Raw genomic sequence first — 24,806 nt, 5'->3', positions numbered from 1 at the left:
CATGAAATCAAATATCATATATAACATGTATAACATAGATAAGAGAATTATTTTTGCTGTTACATATTTATGTTGCTATGTTTATAATAATGATGACCAAAAGTCATTTTAACAATGAAACAGTTAATGCGTGGGTTTATGTAGATGTTAACTAAAACTATGTATATGCATTGGAGTATTTCGATTAAATTTTTCTACCAGGCTTGCTTCATGGTCACGTTTTGGCCTGTTATGTAATTTTGTTTCATTAATTTGGAAAGACATTTTAATTTCCATATACCGGTATATATACTGAAACGAAAAAGAAACGCAACATGGAAAATTGTGATTAATTTTGTATTAAATATACATATCTGTATAAAAATCGCGGAAATAAACATGCACCCTGCCTAACACCCATACCAATCTTCAAAATCACCCAAGTGTGACTAGAGACCTATGCACTTCCGGCGCGGTAAAAACATCAAAAACCGTGCCTGTACAAACATATGCGTTCTTTTTTCATTCAAACCAGTATCAATTCATCACTAACATTGAGCCACATCATCGCCAATACTTTTGCAAACAATAATTCCTTTTACAATTATGCCACGGTTATCAAAGGTTGATAGAGGACGTGCTATAGCGATGCTTCTGGCAGGGAACACGCAACTTCACGTCGCTCGACAATTCAGAGTTCACAAATCGACTATTAGTCGATTAGTTTCACGTCTTAACGCAACAGGAAGAGTCGATGACCAGCCGAGATCAGGACGTCCACGCGTAACGTCGCGACGTCAAGACCGGGTTCTTAGGTTGGCACACCTGCGTAACAGGAGATTAACGGCCGCTGAAACGGCAAGGAATACGATTGGTAATCATAACCGTCGAATTCATCCCCAAACAGTGATCAACAGACTGCGTGAGGCTAATTTGCGTGCAAGGCGACAGTACGTTGGTTTACCACTAACACCGCAACGTCGAGCACGTCGTATGCAATGGGCAACGGCACATATGCCCAGACGTTTTCCTATGAGACGTTGGAGGTCTATGCTCTTCACCGATGAATCTCGATTCACGTTATTTCGAGCAGATGGCCGTCAACGTGTGTACCGGCGTCGAGGCGAACGTTTTGCTGACGCCTGTGTTTTGGAACACGACCGATTTGGGGGTGGATCAGTTATGGTTTGGGCGGGAATCTCCCATGGTTTGAAGACGCCTTTGGTGATAGTCAATGGGAATTTAACGGCCGTACGCTATCGGGATGAGATCCTTAGGCCCCATGTTGTGCCGTTTGTTAGGCAGCATCATCTAACCTTTCAGCAAGATAACGCGAGACCACACGTTGCAAGAGTCTGTAGAGACTTTCTTGCGACACAGAACATTGTTCCTAAATGCACTCGTCCAAGAATGGAATAACATTCCAATACGGAAAGTCAATGCCCTGATGAACTCAATGCAACAAAGAATTAGAGATGTGATAACTGTTCGAGGAGGACACACACGATATTAGGGCACGGTTTCAAAACTGCTGCCATTTCAACTTGGATTCACGTAGGGTACTACCAATCATGACCTTCTAGCAAAGTGACCTGTTCTTAAAAATCTCTAAACATTTAAAGGATGTTACATCAATATTCAATATTAACTATTACATATGAAATTTAAACATAATGCTCACAAGTATTATTTTATTAAACCTACAATTTGAAGTTGCGTTTCTTTTTCGTTTCAGTATATATACTTGTTTGAATTTTAAATTCGATTTTTACTATCTTTATTGTTTTGTTCATTAAATCGTTCTTGATACGATGCATGTCGTACACGTATGACGTAACTGAATCTATAATACCTCTGAGTGAATAATATCCGTTTAGCCATTTCTACAAAAGCAAATACATGTATGTGTAATAACTGATTTTTTTCATATTCTTCCATGTAGCCATTAACAGATATAAAAATGGTATCGTTTTGATTTCATTTTATATGCAATTGCGTTTTTCAGATACCCTACTAGTATTAAACTCTTTTCCGGTTTAAATTTTACAAAAAAACTTTGTAATTATTTATCTTATCAATCTGTTTTCGTCGTACTGTTTATTAGCATTTTAAAGTATTGTTGAAACAATTCAGTTTTGATGTTAGAATCAAAACATAAAACATGACGTCACATTTTGTGAAATTTTCGCAAAGGCAACATACATGAGATAGTGATTGTTAAATATGACCGGGAGTAATATTAATGATGTATTCGCTACTTCATGTATTTAGCATGCATAAGTACAAATTAGCTTATTGTCTGTGATATAATAATGTTATTGAATGTTTCTTCATTAGCTCGCCTCTGCGAAGAAGAGGAGAGCTGATGTTGTCACACAGGCGTCGGTTTTGGCATTGGTTTTGGTTTTCTAATATTAACATTTTGGCACAAGTATGGAAAGGCATGCTGATATTTGGTATTAGGCTCCATGTAGTGTTATACTTTCACCTCCCGGAGTCGAACTTCAAGATTTTTGCTGATTTTTTTAGAGTGTTGAAAGGCATTCACATTTTACTTTAAAATTGTGCTAGGGTGCTGATATTTGACATTAGCGTCGCTGTTTGGTTAGACCATAACATGCCGGAGTTAAACTGAAAGAGTTTTGAAAGACAAAACCTGCCTTTTGACATGTTTTTGACATATAACTTGTATTTAAACAATATGCAAAACAATAACAATTGATGTATTTTAATCATTTATTGACAAATATTTGCGAGAAGAGCTGTGCTGTTCTAAAACAGCTCATTTTTGTTTCAGAAAATGGTAATGGTAATGGTACAAAACGGTAGGACAACAGACATGGCCTATATCAGTCTTCTCCTACAGATATTCTTTGTGGGTATAGATGTTTATACATGCATGTAAATATCAATCAAAGTAAGTACATGACGTTTGTGTGTTGTGTGCATGGGAATTAGTTTTGAATGTTTCGATTATACGGGTGCAGTGTAATACAGATGACATGAATGATCACTTATCCGAGAACATGAAAAAATACATGTTTTAAACGGCTTCCCCCAGATTGTTGGCGTTATTTCACTACTTTTTTGTTGTTGGATACAACGGATGTAATTATTTTCTTAATATGAAACACTAATTCCAAATCTCATTATAACGAACGCAGTAATGAAACAAATTCGAAAGTATGAGTATACTTATCATTTGTAAAAGAATTATGGATCCTTAATATATTCAGAAACACACATATATATATAACCTAATATATGTTTCTGATATACTGTAAGCTTGGTACGAATGTTTACAGCACCACAAATCAGCGCGGGAGACCAGCTTTCTGTTACATGTTGGTGTGTTAATGATATGTTTATAGCTAGAACAATATTTCTATATTATTGTTATACGTATTTGCAAAACAATTCATTATACACTTATACTGATGTTGATCGTAAGATCAAAGATGGGAATATCATGTCGTTATTGTACTGTATCATATATATAATTAACCAGACTTTGTTTCAAAAATTAAATGGACCGTCAAAAGAAAAGCAATTGTACTTATTAATTTAAGCCCACCATCATTAGATGGTTGGACGTTTTAAATCACTCTACTTTCGAGTACCGTCGTCTGTTCGTCCTTAAACAATCCTTCTTATAGTAAATCCATGCGAAGTACTGAATGCATAGATGTCAGTTTTGAATCTGTTTTGTAAAACAACGTTGCCGACAGGCATCAAACTTGGATGAGGAGAAATTTAAATTGTTATCACTATTTCTTGAGGATTACCGAAGGCATACTTTTCAAGCTATTGTGAGTCTAATCAGAGAAACAACGGCTGACAGCCGGCCATCTTCCTTTTTGACAGTTGAAGTTTGTTATCTATTTCTTAAACATACAGAGGGATGTTCTTCTAAGTTCGCATGTTGGTTCCCTTTGATCGCTGGTTGTGCAAGTACAATATTAGTTTTTGTTAGAAAAACGAAACGGTTGCATTGCGGAAGATTGATATCGCTAATTCTTTTGAAGTACAGGAAGGATTTTTCTGAAACTGCACAGCTAGATTCACTCAGGTCTCAAGATCTTCTTGATCCTGATAACAGTTGGCGATCTTGGATTTTTACAACCGAAGTTTGTTATCGCTATTTTGTTAAAAGCACTGGAGGGATATTTCTCAAACTTTACATGTAGATGGTCCTTGGTTACTAGTTGTACCCGTTCATTTTTTAGTCTGACCGGGGGTGTATCTAGTTTTTAAAAATATAGTGCAAGGTAGGAGCACGCTTTAATTTATAATATTCCACAATTTGACGCTTCATCACAATATTGCTTTGTTTATACGCGTATATTTGCGTATTAGCCTTAAGTAAATTCAATTGTGTACACGTGTAATTTTATAGCCGTACCATAGTTTACACGGGTTTATGTGCCCAGATATGTTTATTTTTGTGCTCACATGAAAGCTTTTATTTGGCTTTTATTTGGGAAGTTTCAATGTATAATACATCACCATTTGTGCATTCTATTTCTATTCATCATCATTGTGAGAAATCATATGTGCTGATAGACTGCGGGTCAGTGCCTGATAAAGCTTTCTAAATTAATCAAATATGTAAACCGTGACCCACTTTGACCTATAGAGCTTTAGATAATGTTTCAACTCACTGTGATGTATTGTGTGATCACTAGAGAAGATGACAAGTGCAATGACATATATTTCATTCGACCTTTTTATACTTATACACACATTATATGCCTGCTGTAAAACCTCACCACACGTGTATATCCAAAGGATTTCAAATCAAGTTCGTGTATATGTACGGTTATATTGATTCTGTCATACAGTTCTGTTGACTATACTGTACTCTTTTTTTGCAATGCTTACAAGGTGTTGACATAAGAGGTCGCGAGTAATTTAATAACTAATACATTTTTATATTTCGACTTGCAATGTGTATACATTTGGTTATGAAGCACACCAGAACCTAATTGTTCAAAAAGTGCTTAGCCTAATTACTTGTTCAGTAAAAACTCTCATTTACTTCGAAACCTGGGTATGTGTATTCCTTAAAATAGGCAGGAAGCAAATAAAAAAATGTGTTCGACAGAAGATGCTTTTCAAGTAAGTGTTACCAGAAATGATTTTATCAGGATTTTATGATTGATTAGCCTACTCACCTTTTGAACAAGTGGACACAGTGTTTTATTCTGATCAGTTATTGTTGTTTCCATCGGATTTAACCTAGGCCTAATGCTACGTGGAATATAAAGCATGTTTTTCTGTTTTACTGATCATTTTAATTCCCTCAATTTATTTATATTAACACATTATATTTGATGACCGTAGTTATCTATATATGGCACTGATAGCACATATACCACTGCACCTTTGACATGACATTTGTCCGTTCTCCTTTTTAACCGTCTAGAAAGAAGTTGACCTGGTATGGCAAATATACTTGTACGGTAGCTATTCCTGTATGACTATATGTTTTACACTTTAACCTGTGACAGTTGTCCCTTTGACTTGCTGGCGGATCGTGAGTGACGTATATGCGGCAATCATTTTTCAGGTTAATTTTGCAACAGATCGTGTAAAAATATGCACATTTCCATGAACCATTTTCCAATCCTGGATACGATGCGTTCACGGTCGCTCTCTCCTTTTCTGGAATATGTCGAAGGAAAATCGAAGGCTCGTTCACAGGCTCTTCGAGAATTAAACAAAACAAATATGGATCAAACAAATCTTGAAATCGTCAAACCATTAAAATGACCGGCTTTGAACTTGGCTGTCGCTCCTCTGTCATACTCAAGATAAATGCACTTGTTAAGCGATTGGTTAGAAGTTTTTTACAGACTTCAATTGAAATGCAAATTGTGTGCCTTAGATTTTGCCATTACATATTCCAGAGGTGGAGGGAAGAGCAAAAGTAAGTAGAATCCTTTATGCCGTTTCTTTAGTATCATTGATTACAAACATGTAAAATTCAGATGTTATGTAACTATATAAAATTACAGAAAACAATGGAAAGCAAGGACCAATACGATGTCGTATATGAAGACGGTTGAATCAATGAAGAACCAGAATATCTTAGAATAATCACTAACACGCAGAAACGATGCAGAATAATCGCTATTGATAAACCATTGTAGGCAGGAAAACGGTCATTGAACAAAAAAGTTTAATGAACAATGGCACAGCATCACGAAGAAGTGACGACAGTGACACAGGAATGGCAAAGTTAACTAATGAGGTCATCTCCATTGAAAGAGAACATGACGATGAAGGTGATGTTGATATTACAGAGGATACGATGATGGAAGAGGATATTAACCGAGCCCCTGACGGAGGATATGGCTGGTTCATTGTCTTTGGAAGTATGCTGGTCCATCTCATTATAGGTAAATATCTGTAAGATACTTGTTTTTGAAATTTTAAAATGCATATTGTTACACACATTTTCTGATACTTTTTTCTCCAACAGAAAAGCTTTCTATTGTTACTTTTGTGTCAATTTCTTTCAACTTTAAATTACCTTACTTTTAATATTTTCACAGAACACCACATATGATTTACGACATAATCACACTGCATTGGTTACGTTTCAAATTTAAATATCAAATAATGTATACAATGATACAATTATCTAATTTAGCGATATAGACACTACATGTGTATTTCAGGTGGGCTGGAGAGATCATCCGGTATCCTATTTCTAAAATTTGACGAAAAATTCCAACAGTCCGCCGTCGCCACTGCATGGGTACTCTCCCTTTCATCGGGTTTGCGATTGACTCTAGGTAGGCTAGTTCTCCAACTTGCATTAAATTGATTCCCTAGTAAATCAGGATTATTATGTATTTTCTGAATCTATATTAGCTAATTAAGCAATACTACGACTTCTGACTCTTGCCAAGTCGTTCTTCAACTAAGTCTGCTTTTTTAAATACAACTAAACTGTTTGTACGCTGTTGATATGTATTTGTGTGGACAATACTTTAGATGAAACAAAGTATCCTATTAGGACTGGTTAATCGCCATTAATATTTTAGAATAGATGCGAATAGCGATAATTAAGAAAGTTATCCTTCCAGTCTGCAGCTGAACTGGTTAAACCAACTTATTATCACAGATAAGTCTATTGCAGAAATGTCGATGAATTGTTATCACCAAATAATAATCATACTTGTTTTTCGTAAGGAGGACTATTATTGAATTATTACAGAATACTTTTACACGCCGAATCTTCATTTCAGTATATGCCTACTACATCCAATATAATTGTCTATTGTAGGGCCTGTATGTAGCGCGCTTTGTAACCGATATTCCCACCGATCTGTTGCAATAAGTGGATCAATTCTGGTCTTTATCAGCATGATCGCGACGGCCCTGTCGCCGGACCTCACTTTCACTTACTTCAGTTATGGATTCCTTGGAGGTATATACGATTGTAGCAGTTTGATTAATTCGTAAATTGCCTACGTGTTAATATTATGATTTAATACAATTGTTGCGATAAAACTAAAATAAATTATCACATTTTTTTCAGGTGTTGGAAGGTTATTTGCATATGCTCCTTCTGTGATTATAGTTGGAGAGTATTTCAACAAAAAAAGAGGTGTTGCCGTCGGTATGGCAACGTGTGGGGTAGGCTTTGGAAGCTTGTTTTTCCCCACTATGATCGAAATGTTCTTCAAGGTTTATGGATATTTTGGCTCGTTTCTCCTGCTTGCGGGTGTCATGTTAAATCTTGCTATTAGTGGGTGCCTCTTCAGACCTCTATGGCTTCATACCCAAATGGCAGCAAATCAAGTAAGGTACGAAAATCAAGGGTTTTATCACTTCTTGTTAGGCGAACTTAATGTACGTTTTCTGGAATAACGTGAATTTTGACACTTTTTTGTTTGTCAGATTGAGTTTGTGACGTAATTATTTGAAAAGCTTAAATTCATGTTTTGTGTGACTAGACTGTGAATTACGTTCGCTTAACTATTTTTTCTGTTTTCAGAGGAAGACAATTAAAGGATTTGGAATCAGGAACAGAATTATTAGAACAGAAGTCAAACACCAATAAACCAAAGCAGGCTGAAAATAGATTATCAGTTTCTTCCCGTAAATCCAAAACCAAGACTAAGAAATTTATTGACCTGTCACTGTTAAAAGATTTTCGTTTTCTATGTTTTTGTGTAGCTATTTTATTATTTACTGCATCGTTCCAAATCGCATTTGTATTTATACCTCCCTACGCTAAATCAAAAGGAATGAGCGATCTACAGGCGTCGTATGCCGTTTCTATCGCTGGAATTTTTGATGGTATAGGTAGAATACTTTCAGGAATTGTACTTGATTTAAAACATGTCAAAAAGTACCGGATATACTTATACAATATCGTTATGTTCTTTATTGGACTGACGTCATTCATAGTACCAAATATTGACACATTTGGTCCCCTAAGCGTGATGTGTGGTGTTTACGGACTACTGGTTGGTGCATACATGTCGCAGAAGTCTGTTATTATCGTCGACATCCTAGGAGTGGACAATCTCTCCAGTTCCTTTGGTTTATTGATTTGTTTCCAAGGAATTGGGATGTTTATTGGTCCACCAATCGCCGGTAAGTATTTTGTGTGTGGTGTATTAAGACTATTGTTTTCCACTAAGAAGGAAAGAATTGTTTCTAATTACTAGTATACGTTAAATGGTTTAAAATGCGTTTGAGAAAGCAACTTCTGCATATATTCGAAACATACGATATATACCAATGTAACTGATGCTAGAAGATTACAGTCATGTTTGATTTGTTATTTGATTGTCTATTAAAATAAGCACATAGGTATACTATTATTATCGGGTGAGAATGGGTATAACTTTACAATGTAATTTAAGGCTTACACGTCTGTTTGATGTTTGTTTTCTGAAACTTTTTTTCAGGTGCCATGAAGGATGTATCCGGTCACTTTGGGGGCGGATTTTATTTGGGAGGATCGTCCATGTTATGTGGTGGTTTGATTTTGACAGCTGCAAATGCGCTTCATTATTTTAGGAAACCAAAACCAGATTTGTAAAAATTAAAGAATTGTACAGAAAATTCATTCATACTTCCATAAGCAATCAGAACTCCGTTTTTATAATATTCTGAACATGGATTTTACGATAATCATTTGATAAGACGTTTTTTACATATAGCTACAAGTATACAGTTTGCATGTGATAGAGGTGTCCAGGTATTTTGCTATTTTTTTTATCGCTGTCTTATACGTCAGGGAATTTCTAGTTTTACCTTTATCTCTAATTTGGTTAAATTCCCAAGATGTCGTTAAGTGGCAAGTTTGAATTTCGACTTTCTCCTTGTTATTGTTATTATCTAATGGAGGAAATGGATTGCATGACATTAACACTTGACATTGGTAATTTAAACACAGCATGGTGACGCTTCTAACACTTTTTTTAAAACATAACGAGTTCTGGAGACATCAATGTAATGCAAAACGAAAAAAACCTATCATATACAGTTTCTGTTAGTTCCAATAATGATTATTAGTTTCTTCTAACTCTAAAAAATTATTATATACCGTAAAAAGTTTCTGATAGATCCAATGAAGATTAGTATATATTATTTAAAGTTTCTGATAGTTCCAATAACGATTGTTATATAGCATATAAAGTTTCTGCCAACTCCAATAAAGATTATTATATAGCATATAGGAACCACGAAACCAAATTATTTCCGTTAGACGATAATGTTGACGTTTACCACTGTCGTTTTCAACACTAGTCCACTAGCCATAATTTTGAAGAATGTCATCTCGGAAACCTGTAAATAAAATGATTGAAAATTCTACCGATTTGAACTTTTTTTATATGGAGGCCACCATCTTGTATTGAATTCAGCACCAAAAATTCACCTAAGTTTACAACAAAATACACACTTAATTAACTCCCCCTGACAAAAACAGGCTAGAAAAAACAACGTTTTGTCTATATATTTTACATCTACATGTATCGCCCAGCCCACACATAAAACTTTGGAAACTTCTCTCACCTAAATATCTAATCAGTAGGATCCGATGCATTCACCTACTCATTAAATCTTCTGCCAAAACGGGGAAAACCCACTCTATTTTTGATTTGGTTCTGTGGTCCCTATTAAGTTTCTGCTAGTTAAAAAAAGAATTATTATATAGCATATAACGTTCATCTAGATGTAAACTAAAATTATATGCAAAGGAGTATTTGAAGTATGTTTTCGAGAAGGCATGCTTCTTGGTCGTTTTTTGCCTGTTGGTTTGCCTTTTGTATTAGTTTGGAAAAAACAGGTTTTTAGCATTTTTGTTTTCCGCAATAAATTGTTCTTGATAAATAGATGTACATTTAATGTGTAACTGAATATGTAATGCCAATGGGATATATATATCATTACAGTATTAAACATCTATAGTCATTTCTTAATCAAACATACAACTGATTACTGATTTATTATATATAAGTTCTTCCATGTTGTCTTTGATAAGAATTATTTAAAGCAAAATATTTGTATTTCATATGCATGCTCTTTATTCAGACACAAATGTAGTTTATTAGTATTAAACTATTTTTACGATCAAATTATACAAAGGTTGCACTGTTATTATTTATCTTATCAATATGTTGTTTTCTGGAATACTCTTCGATTATTGATATTGTAAATTATTGTTGGAAGTTGTCAGTTTTGATATCAAAATCATAAAATTAAACATAACGTCACCTTTTGTAACATTTTTTTGCAAAGGCTGCAAACGTGAGATAGTGATTGTGATGTTAGCATGACCGGAAGTAATGCTTTATTTGCTATACTTAAAATTTTTATCATGCATAAATACAAATTCGCTTATTGTCTATGATATGATAAGTTAATTGGGCGTAGGCGAAGGCATCTTTCATTTTATTTCAACAAATTGTACAAGATATTCTGGTTCAAAATGATAGGACAGCATGCATAATCTGTATCGGGGTTTTTCCTACAGAGTTTTTTATATAGATTTAACTATATGCATATACGCGTAAATCAAAATTAGTATATGGCGTTTGAGAGTTTTGTTTATGGATCTTTGGTTATTATGTTTTGAGTATACGGGTACAGTGTGTTGCAGATGACGTAAATAGTTATTAATCAGGGATCATAAACAAAAAAGAAATTCAAAACGGCTTCCTGCTGATTTTCGGCGATGTTTAAGTATATGTGAGATACATAGGATGTGATAATTTCTATTATCAAAGAGTTACTTAAATGCTATTATTACGAACACAGTAATAAAAAACCAAACGTATGAGTATTATCATTATTATTTGTAAAAGAACAATGTCTCCTTAACGCATTTAAAGCTTGGTGCGACTGTATACAGTACCAGCCTGGTGGCCATCTTTGATTTTGATAGTTGAAGTTTGTAATCGCTTTTTCTTGGTACGTACTGGAAGGTTTTTCTCCCACCCATTTGTAGGTTTGCCTTGGTCGTTAATTGGTCATGTTCAATTCATATTTTGATCGGGGGAAAAAAATGGCCAAAAGGCAGTCATTTCATTCTTGACATTTGAAGTCTGTTATCGCTATTTTTAGGAAGCACGAGGGGGAGTTTTCTAGCATTCCATAACAGGCAGCCATCTTGGATTTTACTTTAAGTTTGTTAATTTTATTACTCAGAAAGTTCTTCTTGGCTCATTCTTTCATAAGGCGATTTGCCTTGTTATCAAAAAAGAGAAGGAATATATCAAAAAAATCAGACTTACACATAACTAACAACAATTATTCAGTTGTGGGCACCAGGAACACTCTTGTATTTTTAATTTTGTTAGCTCAAAATGAAAAGGACGCTGTTACTAAAATGATATCACAATATGACGCGTCATCGCAAAATTGCTTTGTATATACTATTTACTATAGTATTCAATTGTGTGAATTTATATACCCGTTTCGCATTGTACATGGTGTCAGGGCTCCCAGATACATCGTATATTTTGTAAGCAATGGGGCATGAAATCGTTCTTTTCAAAAGCCACTGAACTACTTTTTGCAGACACCTCTTTGGCTAAAGATCCACCAAAATTGTACATTATATGGTCTCTACCCTTCAGGGACCTGAGGAGCGGTTCTGAAAGGGGTCAAATTAACTAATGTCTCGAAAATCTTCTCCTAAAGAGCTAGATATGGCAAAATAATACATTCTTCATGAATGGAAGTACTTTATCTAAATTGTAAATTTCATAGCCCCTTGGTTTTGAATTACTCCTGGGGAAGGGCTTAATTTACTGCTATTTACATATATTTACGTATTTTAGTATAATTTGTGTTTTTTAATTGGACATAGGTTAGCATTTGTTCAGGATGTGGAACGTCTAAAGGTCAAATGTTTTCCCGACAAAATTTAGAATTGACCAAAAATTCTGAAGTGCTTATGTAGAAAAATCACTTTTTAATGGAAATGTTTCAAAATTGCTTAGAATTATGAACTATGTAGAAACTGTTTAGAAATACATAGAAAATAGTTCTATGTTAAAGACTCAGGTGACCGTTAATCCCATGGGCTTCTTGTTCATAATCATCATCGTTTTGGAAATCCATGTTTCAGAATTTACAAAATTTCCGATTCTGTTTATCAATCGATCGATACACTATGACACATGACATAGTGTATAGATAATATATCAACACACTGTACTATTTGTGACGTTTTCCGTGATCACTAGCGAAGATGCAACAATGATAAAGATTTCATTCGACTTTTTATACCTTAAACACGCCTAGATACTAACGTAATGTACTAGATGTCCACATGGATGTTAAACCTTACCACACTCGTGTATTGGCAATGCATGTCGGTTCAGATAGTGTATATAGGCGGTACGTATAAAGCATCGTTGTACAACTGTTATGTGGATTCTGTATTGACTATACGAATCTGTGCTTATGTAATGCCTACAAGGTGTTGAGTAGTAAGTTCATGAGAACATACTGTAGGATTTTATATATGATATTTGATAGTGTTTTATCATTTTAAATGTTCAAATCTTTTGTTAACACTTGGTGATGTAGCACAATAGTACATTATTCTGATTGGTTACTGTAGTTACAATCGAATTTAACATAATCCTAATGAAATGTGACTTATCTGGACAAAGTGAAATATAGATGTATTTTAGCCGATTTTACTGAGCAATTCATTCCTCCAATATGCATTATATCATCTATTTATAGGGTCACATCGTACAAGAGTACCATTAGTTTTGTATAGCCTTTGCCGTTATCGATTGTAATCATCTATGTCTCTGCTATCACATATACATGTGTACATATACCACTTAAGTTGACTTAACCCTTGACATAACATTTTTCTGTTGTCCTATTTAACACTATGCGCCGCGGTTGACCTTGTATGACAATCATACCTATATTTTTACATTTGCTCCGCATTTTCCCATCGACTTCATGCTAAGGGGCAGTTGCCACCATACGCATTTTATACCCAGTGCTTCAGGCACCCGGTGAGTGTAGGAATACCGACAGCTATTTTAAATAAACAAGCAATATGGCGGCACCGCTGGCAACGACGTCTCGTTTGGTTAAGATTTACACAAACGCTATTCTGTATGTGATTAAAATTGCCATGAAAATGTGTTATTGTATTATTTCTAAGTTGAAATTCGTTATACTGCAAATGTATGTTCAAGTCAAATCAATAAGTTATTCGTCAACAATTTGATCAAACATGTCATTCCGTCGTCAAGACAATTTATGCCTATTCTTAGGTTAGAGACAATCGCCAAATAGCAATCTCGAGCAGTGTCTCCAGCTGGTATCAATTGACACTTCAAAATACCTCAGGTTTCGCGAGTTCCCATTTTACTTCGTGCGTGTTCAATTTCCACATCTAAACATGGCGGCCGACTGGATCACTTATGCTTTCTGCAAATCTGACTTCATGCGATCTCGCAGATCATAGGGAAACAGTTTTGCTGCAGTTTATCAATTTATAAGTATAGTTTGTACATGTTTGACATCAAATGTACGAAATCAAACGCTGAAATAAACGAAAAAGTGATGGAGATCCTGTTCTTCCATGTACTTTTTTGTTGTTGATTTTTTGTCATTTGGCGAAAAAAAAACTGGCGGTAATTTGCCTGTTGATTCAGTTTTCAAGTGAAAATTGTAAGGTAATGTAAATATAAGTATTGAATAGTGGTTTAATGTTGTTATAGTTGTTATGGCAGCAAGATGAATGTCGGGCAAATACCTATAGAACCCGTTAGGTTAATTGCCTAAATGACAGCTGTTCCAGTATGCCTTTTTTTGTTTTACACTTGAACCTGTGACAGTTGGCATATGTCGGAGAGATTTTAAGGTTCGTTTAATGCAGCTGCGTGAATTAAACAAAGCAAAATAGTCTTAAGGTCGCCATACCGTTGAAATGGCTTGCGCCGAACTTGACTATCACCCTTCTGTGATACTCAAAACCCAGGTTAGCGATTGATCAGGTATTCTTTTCGGTGACACTTTGGTGAAAGTGAGTATTCTGGATGCCGTTCTCTTAATGTTAGAAAGAAAACAAAAATATAAAATTCAGATGTAATGTAACGTTATAGTACCTAAAACAAATTACAGGTAATCATGGAAAACAAGAACCAATTCGAAAAATCAAATGAAGATGATGATTCAGAAAAGGTAGGTCTATCTTAAAATCATCGCTACCGCACATAAATGATGCCGAACAATCGCAATTAATGAACAATTATACGCCTGAAAGTTGCAACTCGGTCATTGAACGACCATGTTTAATGAATAACGACACAGCATCACCAAGAAGTGACGACAGTGACACAGGAATGGCAGAGTTAACTAATGAGGTCACCTCCACTGAAAGAGAACATGACGATGAAGGTGATGTTGATATAACAGGGGATACGATGGTGGAAGAGGATATTAACCGAGCCCCAGACAGAGGATATGGTTGGTTCATTGTCCTCGGTAGTATGCTGGTCCATATCAGTTAAGGTACAAAACTTCATCAATTTCAAAAGTTTCAATACCTTTTGTGACACGTATTTTGAAAACTTTTTTTTTTGGAATACGAATTTTGTTCTCCAGTTAATTAAATGTTTATTTCTTTCACCATTGAATAGGCTTACATATACTTTTTTTTAAAACATGACTCATGTTATACGATATATAAACTACATTGGTAATATATATAACATTTATACAAGTGATATATACAACAAAAACGTTTTCTGTGATACGCATTTCAGGTGGCCTTGAGATATATTCCGGTGTCTTATATCTAAATTTGGACGAAAAATTCCAACAGTTCGCCGTCGCCACTGCATCGGTGCTCTCCCTTTCATCAGATTTGCGATTGACGCTAGGTATGCTAGTGGTTCGTCAGATTATATATCGATATCTTGGGTAATACGGGATAATTTTGTACTTTCATAAATGTCCCTTTTTGGGATGTGTTTTAATAGGTTTACGTTAAAGTTTTATGTTATTATAATATCAGAGATTCTAGTGTTAAAAGCCTGAGCAATGGACTGCTGAATTTTACTCTAGAGTTGGACATTATAATTAGGGGGTCTGTAAAAAATTCCAAACGGAACACGAGTTTTTTTAAAAAGTTATTCAATCCAGACACTTTCTACTCTATCGACATTCAGATCGTGACGAGTTAGGAATATCATTTCATTGGTTACATACATGTATACTGAGAACCCGTTACCTATTTATCATTACGACAGAAGCATACTGAACCATGAAAACCTGGGATATTTAAATATGTCATTATCTTATTCGTGGAGTCATCTCTCAGTGAAGGACAGGGTGCTACAATCACGTAATTCTGTATGTAATGAATCTAGTTCTATTTTAAGCTTTGGACGTTCACGTGACAAAATAAGAAAACCCTAAAGTTGGATCTGACGAGGTAGCCGAACCGGAATCTGATAACCACGTAAAAATAATAATAATACGATAACTTAAACCAAGAGATAAGATACAAATAAGGACTCCATCCCATGTTGTATCGTGATCACTTATGCTGTATGCTTTTGATACCGCTAACAATAATTAACTGGTTAATAAGAATAGGCAATACCTTAACACCATATATTATATACAGTTAGGAGACTATACATTCATTATAACTTATAATCAGGTACTTATTACTTAGTCTAATTGCTTTGCTGTAAAACGAATCAGCTTTTGTTCTATACACAATGGTGTTTAGTGGTATCTTATTGATACCCGGATAGTTGACTTTATCGAAATGAGAGTTTGTATGCTTAATACTATTGTAGCAGTTAGACAAATGAGACAATACTTTGATAAAACAATTGATAATACAATTGATACAATGAAGACATAGGTAGGATATGCCTGCATTTAAGCATTGAACGGCTTTCAGTTGGCATTCATATTGACTATGAATGTCAACTGAAAGCCGTTCAGTGCTTATATTTACCATCTGCGATTTTTTATTTGTCGTGCGATTTTTTTTGAAATTTTCAAATTCAAATTTCAGTTGGCAGTTCATAAGCTGGTGAACTCGCAACTGAATTGGTAGGGTTATATAGTGGCAGTGCCATACAATGGTAAATATATATAAATGAAATAGCATAGGAGGGACAAATCAAATATATGAAACAAATACTGTCTGGTGTTAAAAGATTGGTATTGTAATTCACCACAGTATAAAAACATGATAAATTTTAACAAAATAAAAAAAAGAAATTTGTGATTTACCTCTAATTGTTATTGGGTGTTGAGGGGGCTACTAGCCTGCTTACTGAACAATATGTACATGTAAAAATAGCGTGCAGTTACAATTAGATATGTACACATTTTTAACGATAAATACTATATGCTTCAGGTATACAACGTCTATAATATTGTTCGCCTTACACGTACCCACATACATTTTCATGCAACCGCTTTAAATGTAAGCCATACGTGTATGATTAGATTGATATGGTTAGGGGTTGTACAAAGGGAGTAATGGATGCTAGCACATTTGAAAATTTCGAGTGTATAAAGTATAATCCAGTATAAAGTATACGCTATGTTTCCATATATTGATATATTGATAGAAATCGTTTTTGATTACATGTATTTGTATTACAAATTCAATCATCTATTGTCGGATTAACTAGCACCTGGATGCACTACACGAGCGTGCGTGCTTTATGATGGTGTTTTGTACTTGTAATTTACTGGTAATTTCATACGATAAGACACGGTCAGGATGATCACTTTGTGATTGACCAACCAAATATCGGCAATTAAAAGCCAGCTTGTCGCGATGTTTGGTAAAATTCTCGTTTATAGAAACTGACATGTTAGTCGGGGAATTCTTAAATTTCATGCTTGATTCAAGGAGTGTATGCATTGCTTCGTTCGTTCTTTGCCTCATTATGATATTTGAAGTGGTTTACACTTCGTTCTGGTCGGCTTCCCGACGCGATGAGACCTTTTAATCTGAGAAGACGGAAATTCCAGTTTTTCTTATGACATCTTGTTCTCAAGTTTAGTTCCTTAGGGGTGCCATTTCCATCTGCATTAAACCCGTTATTTCGCCCATAAGCATATTATGGACTGTCATAGATATGTCCCTTATAATGTCTGGTGAACGGTTAACATTGCATATTGGAAGAGTATGACCTTGAGGAAAGATGTCTCTGATAGTCTGTTAGTAGGTGTTATATTGCGTTTGTGTGGCCGTAATTAAATTAATGACAGACTCTGTTGTATATGCTAACTACATGTTTATTGATACATGGTTAAGGTGCCTTCTGATCAAGATACAGAATACAGTGTCGGTATACACCTGTGTAATATCCAAGATCGGGGCCTGGGCTGATAAGTCTTGCCACGAGTGAAGTTAATCAAAATACAGGCCTGTCTCACTCCAATCTTATTACGGTCGTTATGGATAATGGAATGGACATTACAGTAGGCACCAGGAGGAACAATGTTACCATGACAGGGTGTCGACATAGTAATCGTTAGGTATTGATCAGGTTGACCAAGGTTCTGACGGTAGTTTGTGGGAGGGTTTTCATAAGAGAAAAATCTGATCTTGCTTTCTAACTGTCAGGTAGTATTAGAGACGAATTATTAAAAACGGGTTATTTGGGGAAGCGGAAGAGTCAATGATGATAAAAGCGAAAGACAGTGTGCACGATCTATTTGAAACGCGCACCAAACTTGTAAACAACCATGTAGGTGCAGGTGTGAGACAGCAAGTCTATATGTGTATATAGGTAAGCGCAGAAGCATGTTCAACAGGTGTGACAGGCACAGGCGTATATACGGACAATCATACAAAAGATAACGTAGCGATATCTATTTTCCAACTCAATTCCAGCATATGATATTTGTTATGAAGACTATACTGCACATGACTGCTCCAAATTAGTATTTTACCATAATCTAGCAAATTTATCCAACCAGCAGGCCACAGTAGTTTGTAATTAAAACGCTTCTTCCAGAGCAATGCTATAAGTTGTCACTAGACCGAAAGCCGGTCACTCTATCGAATTTGATCAAGAAAACAAAATGACCGACAGACGGCCCTCTTGTGTTTTAATAGTTGAGGTTTGTTGTTATGACTATTTATTATGACGTACTTGAGGGAGATTACTCAAACTGCACTTGAAGGTTCCCTTGCTCACTTGTTGTGTCCTTTCAATTTTGAGTTAGATCTCGAAAAAAATGGCCGATAGGACGCCATCTTGGGTTTAACAATTGAAGTATGTTGTCGTTATTTTCTAATCGTACTAAAGGAATATTTCTCATTCTTCACATCGGAATATTTTTCAAACTTCACATGTTAGTTTTCCTTTGTTCTTGACTTCGTGTGATCATTTGAATTAATTTTACACTTAACATTTAATGTTTCATATCGCTATTTTTTATGATTTTTTGTTCTCACATTCCATATGAAGACTCCCCTTGGTACTTTCCCTTGTCCGTTCAAACTGTAAGAGTCTAATAAGAGAAAAAAGACCGTCAGCCAACCGGCTAGGATTTGGACTGTTAAAACTCACTCTGTCTAATTATCAGAAAGTTAGTTTTAGATCATGATTTCATATGACGGTTTCCGTTGTTATCAACATATTAAAAGGAAAAGAGGAAGAAATGTAATGTAGAGAAAGATAACTCTTACAAAGAACCTATAACAATCGTTCAGTAGTTGACGCCAGGATCCTTTTGAGGGATCTCTTGCTTTTTCATTGCATGACGCTACGTCACAAAATTGCTTTGTACGTATACTGTTTCCTAGCCAGCGTGTTCGCCGCATGTAAATAAATTCCAATGTGTGAATTTGTATAGCCTTATCACATTTAACTTGGAGTAAGGTGACTTAGATACATCGTATATTTTGTAAGCATTGAAACATAAAATATTTTTTAGGAATATTTTATGCTTAACACATCAACATTTATACATTTATTTTTTTATAAAATTCATCACCGTTTTGGAAATTCATATTTTAGTATTGCCTCGGGTTAATGCCCGAAAAAATATTTCCTAGTTTTTGAAATATGTAAACCATGACGCATTATGACCTACATTGTGTACAGATAATATTTCAACACACTGTGCTATTTTAGACGTATTCCATGATCACTATCGAAGATGACATGATGCAATAATGCTGAAGATGTCATTCGACTTTTTACACCTATACACATAAATACTTACGTAATGTAGTAGATGTTCACATGGATGTGAAACCTCACCACACGTGTATAGGACCTGATCACATATACATGCGGTATGTATTTAACATAATTGTACACCTGTTATGTGGATTTTAAATTGACTATACTTTACTATGAATGCCTACTAAATGTCTATTTAAGTGGTCCCGAGTCAATTGACAACCGGTACATATCTTTTTGCTCAGATTATAAAGGCAATGTTCTGTTTAGTGTAAACTTAGTCTAATGTATATTTGCACATCATGAACACATGGTGTTAAGTTGGATTTTATATGTAATTTTAGTGTTGTTTGCTTATTTTGATATATAATGTATAAACATTGGGTTATGTAGCACACCAGTACTTTATTCTGATTGGTTATTGTTGATTTAATCGGATTTAAATAGGCTTAATGGCATGTGAAACTCTAAGCAGATTTTACTGATTTACTGATCAATTCCCGCCATGTCCACTACCCTATTTATAAAACCGCATTATACAGGGGTGCCGTCGTTATCTTTCTTTGGCACTGATAACACACGTGATTGTGTACTTACACCACTTAACCCTTGCTATCATATTTGGCTGTTGTCTGACTTTAACGTAAGTGTAGCAGTTGGCCTTATATGACAATTATACCTGTATGACAGATTCTTGGATGACTATATGGTTCATACCTGTAACAGTTGTCCTTTTGATGTGTTAGCGGACCTGGAAAGGTATATGTGGCAATCATTTTTCGGGTTGATACTGCAACTAACAGATCATGTTAAAATATGCATACTGGTATGAACTATTCTCCCATCCGGAGTACGATTCGTTAACGTTCATTTTCTGTACACCTGGAATATGTCGGAGAAAAAATGCCACTTCGTGGATTAAACAAAACAGATATACCGCAAACGAATCTCGAGGTCGCCATGCCGTTAAAAGAACTGGCTTTGAACTTTGTTGTCGCTCCTCTGTGATCCCCCCAAAATGCACCATTTTGTACCTTCAATTATCTCATGAAATATTACAGGGCTTGAGAAAAGTGAGTATCCTGGACGCCACTCTCTTAATGTCATAAGGAAAACACAAAATGTAAAATTAAGATGTGATGTTTTAGTACTGCATGATAACAAATTACAGGTAACCATGGAAAACAAGGACCAATACGATGACGTAAACACGGATGATGGTTCAGTGAAGAAACAGTCTAACTTAGAATCATCGCTATCACGTAGAAATGAAGCTGAACAATCGCAATTAATAAAATATTATGCGCATAACAGCCGCGACTCGGCCATTGAACAAAAAAAATTAGTGAACAACGGCACAACATCGTCAACAAGAGACGAGAGTGACACAGACATGGCAGAGGTAACTAGTGAGGTCATCTGCACTGGAGGAAAACATGATGATGAAGGTGGTGATGATGATATAACAGAGGATACGATGGTGGAAGAGGATATTAACCGAGCCCCTGATGGAGGGTATGGTTGGGTCATTGTCCTTGGAAGTATGCTGGCCCATCTCATTATAGGTACATATGTAGGGATACTTATATAAAAAAATCATCAATTTTAAATGTTTAAAATTGATATTATAACACATATTTTGTAAAACTAGTGATAATCTTTTTATTCTAATATCAGGTTTTTTGCACTTGTTATTTTGATATCAATTTCTTTTAACTTGGAATGGACGACCATTCAATATTTCAATTGAACATGACATGCTATATGACACGTATACTGCATTGGTAACCTTTCGATTTAAAATACCGAATAATGTATCAGATAATGCACGAATTTATGATATGGTTATATAAATATTATCTGTGTATTTCAGGTGGTCTTGAGAGATCATCTGGTGTTTTATATCTGAAATTGGACGAAAAATTCCAACAATCCGCCGTCGCCACTGCATGGGTGCTCTCCCTTTCATCGGGTTTGCGATTGATTCTAGGTAGGCTAGTGTGCTCCACCAGAAAAAAATATATATGTATATCGGTACCCTTGGTAATTCAGGTTCATTTTGTACTTTATGAGCTTACATTATAAGCTAATCATCATCGTTTATTGCTTCAGATGAGATGTCTTTTTTAATCAGCATTATGTATCATCACTTAGTTGTGCTATTGACTCGATGTTAGATTTCTTTCAAACAATGCTTTGCTTTTGACACTTGTCAAATCATTCTTAAACTAAACATGTTTTTTTAATGCAATTACACTGTTTGTGCGCTGTTGATCTGAATGTACAATATTTTAGATGAATCAAAGCATCCCCTAAGCAGTGGTTAGTCAACATACAAATGCTATCCAAATAGATGTGAATAACGATACTTAAACATGGTCCTCCTTCCGGGTTGCAGCTCAACTAGTAAAACTAATTCACTGTCACTTATTGGTCTAATGCAGCATTATAGGTAATTTGTTATCAACTAATCATAATCATAATCTGCAACAAATCATATTCTTGAAAATATAAGATCATTTGAGAGCATACGGCATTGTTGTGATAGTTTTTGGATGAAATTGTGTCTCGTCGTGCAAGACTGATTGGCAGCACTGATTAAGCCCAATCCAAATTCCATTGTTCTTGGAAGAGTTCATTTGCTACTTCATTTTATATTAAAATTCTTATAATCTGATATTTAAATCCTGTTTTGTATGTCTAGACCAAAATTGAAAAAAAAACCAGAAACCTCATTAATAAATCCCCAGAAAACTAAAAAGATAATGATAATAGTCATACTTGTTTTGCATCGCGAGGACTTTTATTGAATTATTACAGAATACATTTACACGTCGATGCTTCATTTCAGTATTTGTCTGCTATGTCCAATACAATTATTTGTTTTAGGACCTGTCTGTAGCGCGCTTTGTAACCGATATTCCCACCGATCTGTTGTAATTAGTGGAACAGTCCTGGTCTTTATCAGCATGATAGCGACGTCCCTGTCACCGGATCTCACCTTCACTTACTTCAGTTATGGATTCCTTGGAGGTAGATATCATTGTAGCAGCTTGATTTATTCGTAAATTGTTTACATATTAGTATTATGATTTTATGCAACTGTTATGATTAAACTATTAAAATAAATAAATCATCATAATTTTTCAGGTGTTGGAAGGCTGTTTGCCTATGCTCCAGCTGTGATAATAGTTGGAGAGTATTTCAACAAAAAAAGAGGAATCGCCGTCGGTTTGGCAACGTCTGGGGTAGGCTTCGGAAGCTTTCTCTTTCCTACTATGATCGAAATGTTCTTCAAGGTTTATGGATATTTTGGCTCATTTCTCCTGCTTGCAGGTGTCATGTTAAATCTTGCTGTTAGTGGATGCCTCTTCAGACCTCTATGGCTTCATACCCAAATGGCGGCACACCAGGAAAGGTACTAATAATTGGGATTTTCCCCCATTTCATTATCTAATGTCAAGCTAGCTTGTATATTCCACACCCCCCCCCCCCCCCACCCCTTCCTTTTTTAACCTTGAATAACGTATATTTGACGTATTGTTTCCAAAATTTAAATATCTGTTTTATATAAATAGACTGAGTACGTTTAACCTTATTAATGTTTTCAGAGGAAGACAATTGAAGGATACAGAACTCGGAACAGAATTATTGGAACAGAAGTCAAACACCAATAAACCAAAGCAGGCTGAAAAAAGATTATCAGTTTCTTCTCGCAAATCGAAAAGCAAGACTAAGAAATTTCTAGACCTATCACTGTTAAAAGATTTTCGTTTTCTATGTTTTTGTGTAGCTATTTTATTATTTACTGTATCGTCCCAAATCGCATTTGTATTTATACCTCCCTACGCCAAATCAAAAGGAATAAGTGATCTACACGCATCGTATGCTGTATCTATCGCTGGAATATCTGATGGTATAGGTAGAATACTTTCAGGAATTATTCTTGACTTAAAGCGAGTGAAAAAATACCGAGTATACGTATACAATATCGTGATGTTCTTTATTGGGCTGACGTCATTCATTATACCAAATATCGACACATTTGGTCCCCTAAGCGCAGTGTGTGGCGTTTACGGACTACTGGTTGGGACATACATATCGCAGAAGTCTGTTGTCATCGTTGACATCCTAGGTGTGAAACATCTTGTCAGTTCCTTTGGTTTATTGATATGTTTCCAGGGAATTGGAATGTTTATTGGTCCACCAATCGCAGGTAAGTGTTTTTTTTTTATTTCACTTAAAAGAAGTAATTGATTCTAGATATATGTTAAAGAGAGTAGATGGCTTTGGAGAAAAGACCTATTCATATGTTCGAAATATACGATATATACCAATGTTCCAGATAGTGATGGGTTATACCACGTTTGAATGTCTATTACAAGAAACACTCATATATGATATTATTGTCCGGTAATAATTAACCCAACTTTTAAATGTAAAGTAACAGTTTACTCATCTGTTTGATGTTTGTTTTCTGATTTTCCCCAGGTGTCATGAAGGATGTATCCGGTCACTATGAGGGCGGATTTTATTTGGGAGGATCGTCAATTATATGTGGTGGTTTGGTTTTGACGGCTGGAAACGCGTATCATTATTTTAGACAATCAAAACCAGATTTGTAAATATAGACGAATCGTACAGAAAATGCTTTCATACATCAATAAGTACTTATAAGCTTTTTCCTACCGTCCGATTCTTTTAAGATATCTGTAAAATTACTGTAGTTCTCATCTTTATTTTGCTTCAAAACTTCACCGGTAATTTCACTGCCGCATGATATAAGCTAATTTTGAACATTTCAAGAAAGAATGTTCTTTTCCGTCGAGAAACATGACACAGTGGTATTGTGATATCACAAACTTTGTGAATTTCATTTATCATGAACTTAGGAGCGTTAGGATATATGCCCGTGTAAGAATTTGTTTCAGACTTTCAGATTTCGTCAAATTATTGATATAAACAATGTCAAAAACAGTAATACCATATGACCACAGAGGACATTATGTACAGGCACAACCTCAAAATGGCTTACTGTTACGACATATACCATATTTTACATTATATTTACCCTTACCCTAACCCTACTCAGATTTTGAAATTGATTAAATATCCTAGATGCCCTTCACTGGGTGGTTTTAA

General features: G+C 35.1%; 2 protein-coding genes across 2 annotated transcripts; both read left to right on the top strand.

The window, feature by feature from the left end:
* The first annotated feature begins 1,720 nt into the window (after nucleotides 1-1,720).
* LOC117321901 (monocarboxylate transporter 12-like) lies at nucleotides 1,721-9,817 on the top strand. The gene is made up of 7 exons (XM_033876526.1): nucleotides 1,721-2,896; nucleotides 5,997-6,380; nucleotides 6,663-6,779; nucleotides 7,274-7,417; nucleotides 7,529-7,796; nucleotides 7,988-8,592; nucleotides 8,910-9,817. The coding sequence occupies exons 2-7, from the start codon at nucleotides 6,164-6,166 to the stop codon at nucleotides 9,041-9,043; spliced, it is 1,485 nt and encodes a 494-aa protein (XP_033732417.1). The 5' UTR covers nucleotides 1,721-2,896; nucleotides 5,997-6,163; the 3' UTR covers nucleotides 9,044-9,817.
* A 9,838-nt stretch (nucleotides 9,818-19,655) lies between these two features.
* Nucleotides 19,656-24,806, top strand: LOC117321898 (monocarboxylate transporter 12-like). Its single transcript, XM_033876523.1, has 7 exons — nucleotides 19,656-19,777; nucleotides 20,836-21,229; nucleotides 21,538-21,654; nucleotides 22,554-22,697; nucleotides 22,815-23,082; nucleotides 23,276-23,880; nucleotides 24,156-24,806. Exons 2-7 carry the CDS (start codon nucleotides 20,842-20,844, stop codon nucleotides 24,287-24,289), a joined length of 1,656 nt encoding a protein of 551 aa, XP_033732414.1. The 5' UTR covers nucleotides 19,656-19,777; nucleotides 20,836-20,841; the 3' UTR covers nucleotides 24,290-24,806.

This window comes from Pecten maximus, chromosome 2, assembly GCF_902652985.1.
Source record: "Pecten maximus chromosome 2, xPecMax1.1, whole genome shotgun sequence".
NCBI lineage: Eukaryota > Metazoa > Mollusca > Bivalvia > Pectinida > Pectinidae > Pecten > Pecten maximus.
The sequence above is the reverse complement of the archived record's forward strand: the minus strand, read 5'-3'. Positions and strand labels throughout refer to the sequence as shown.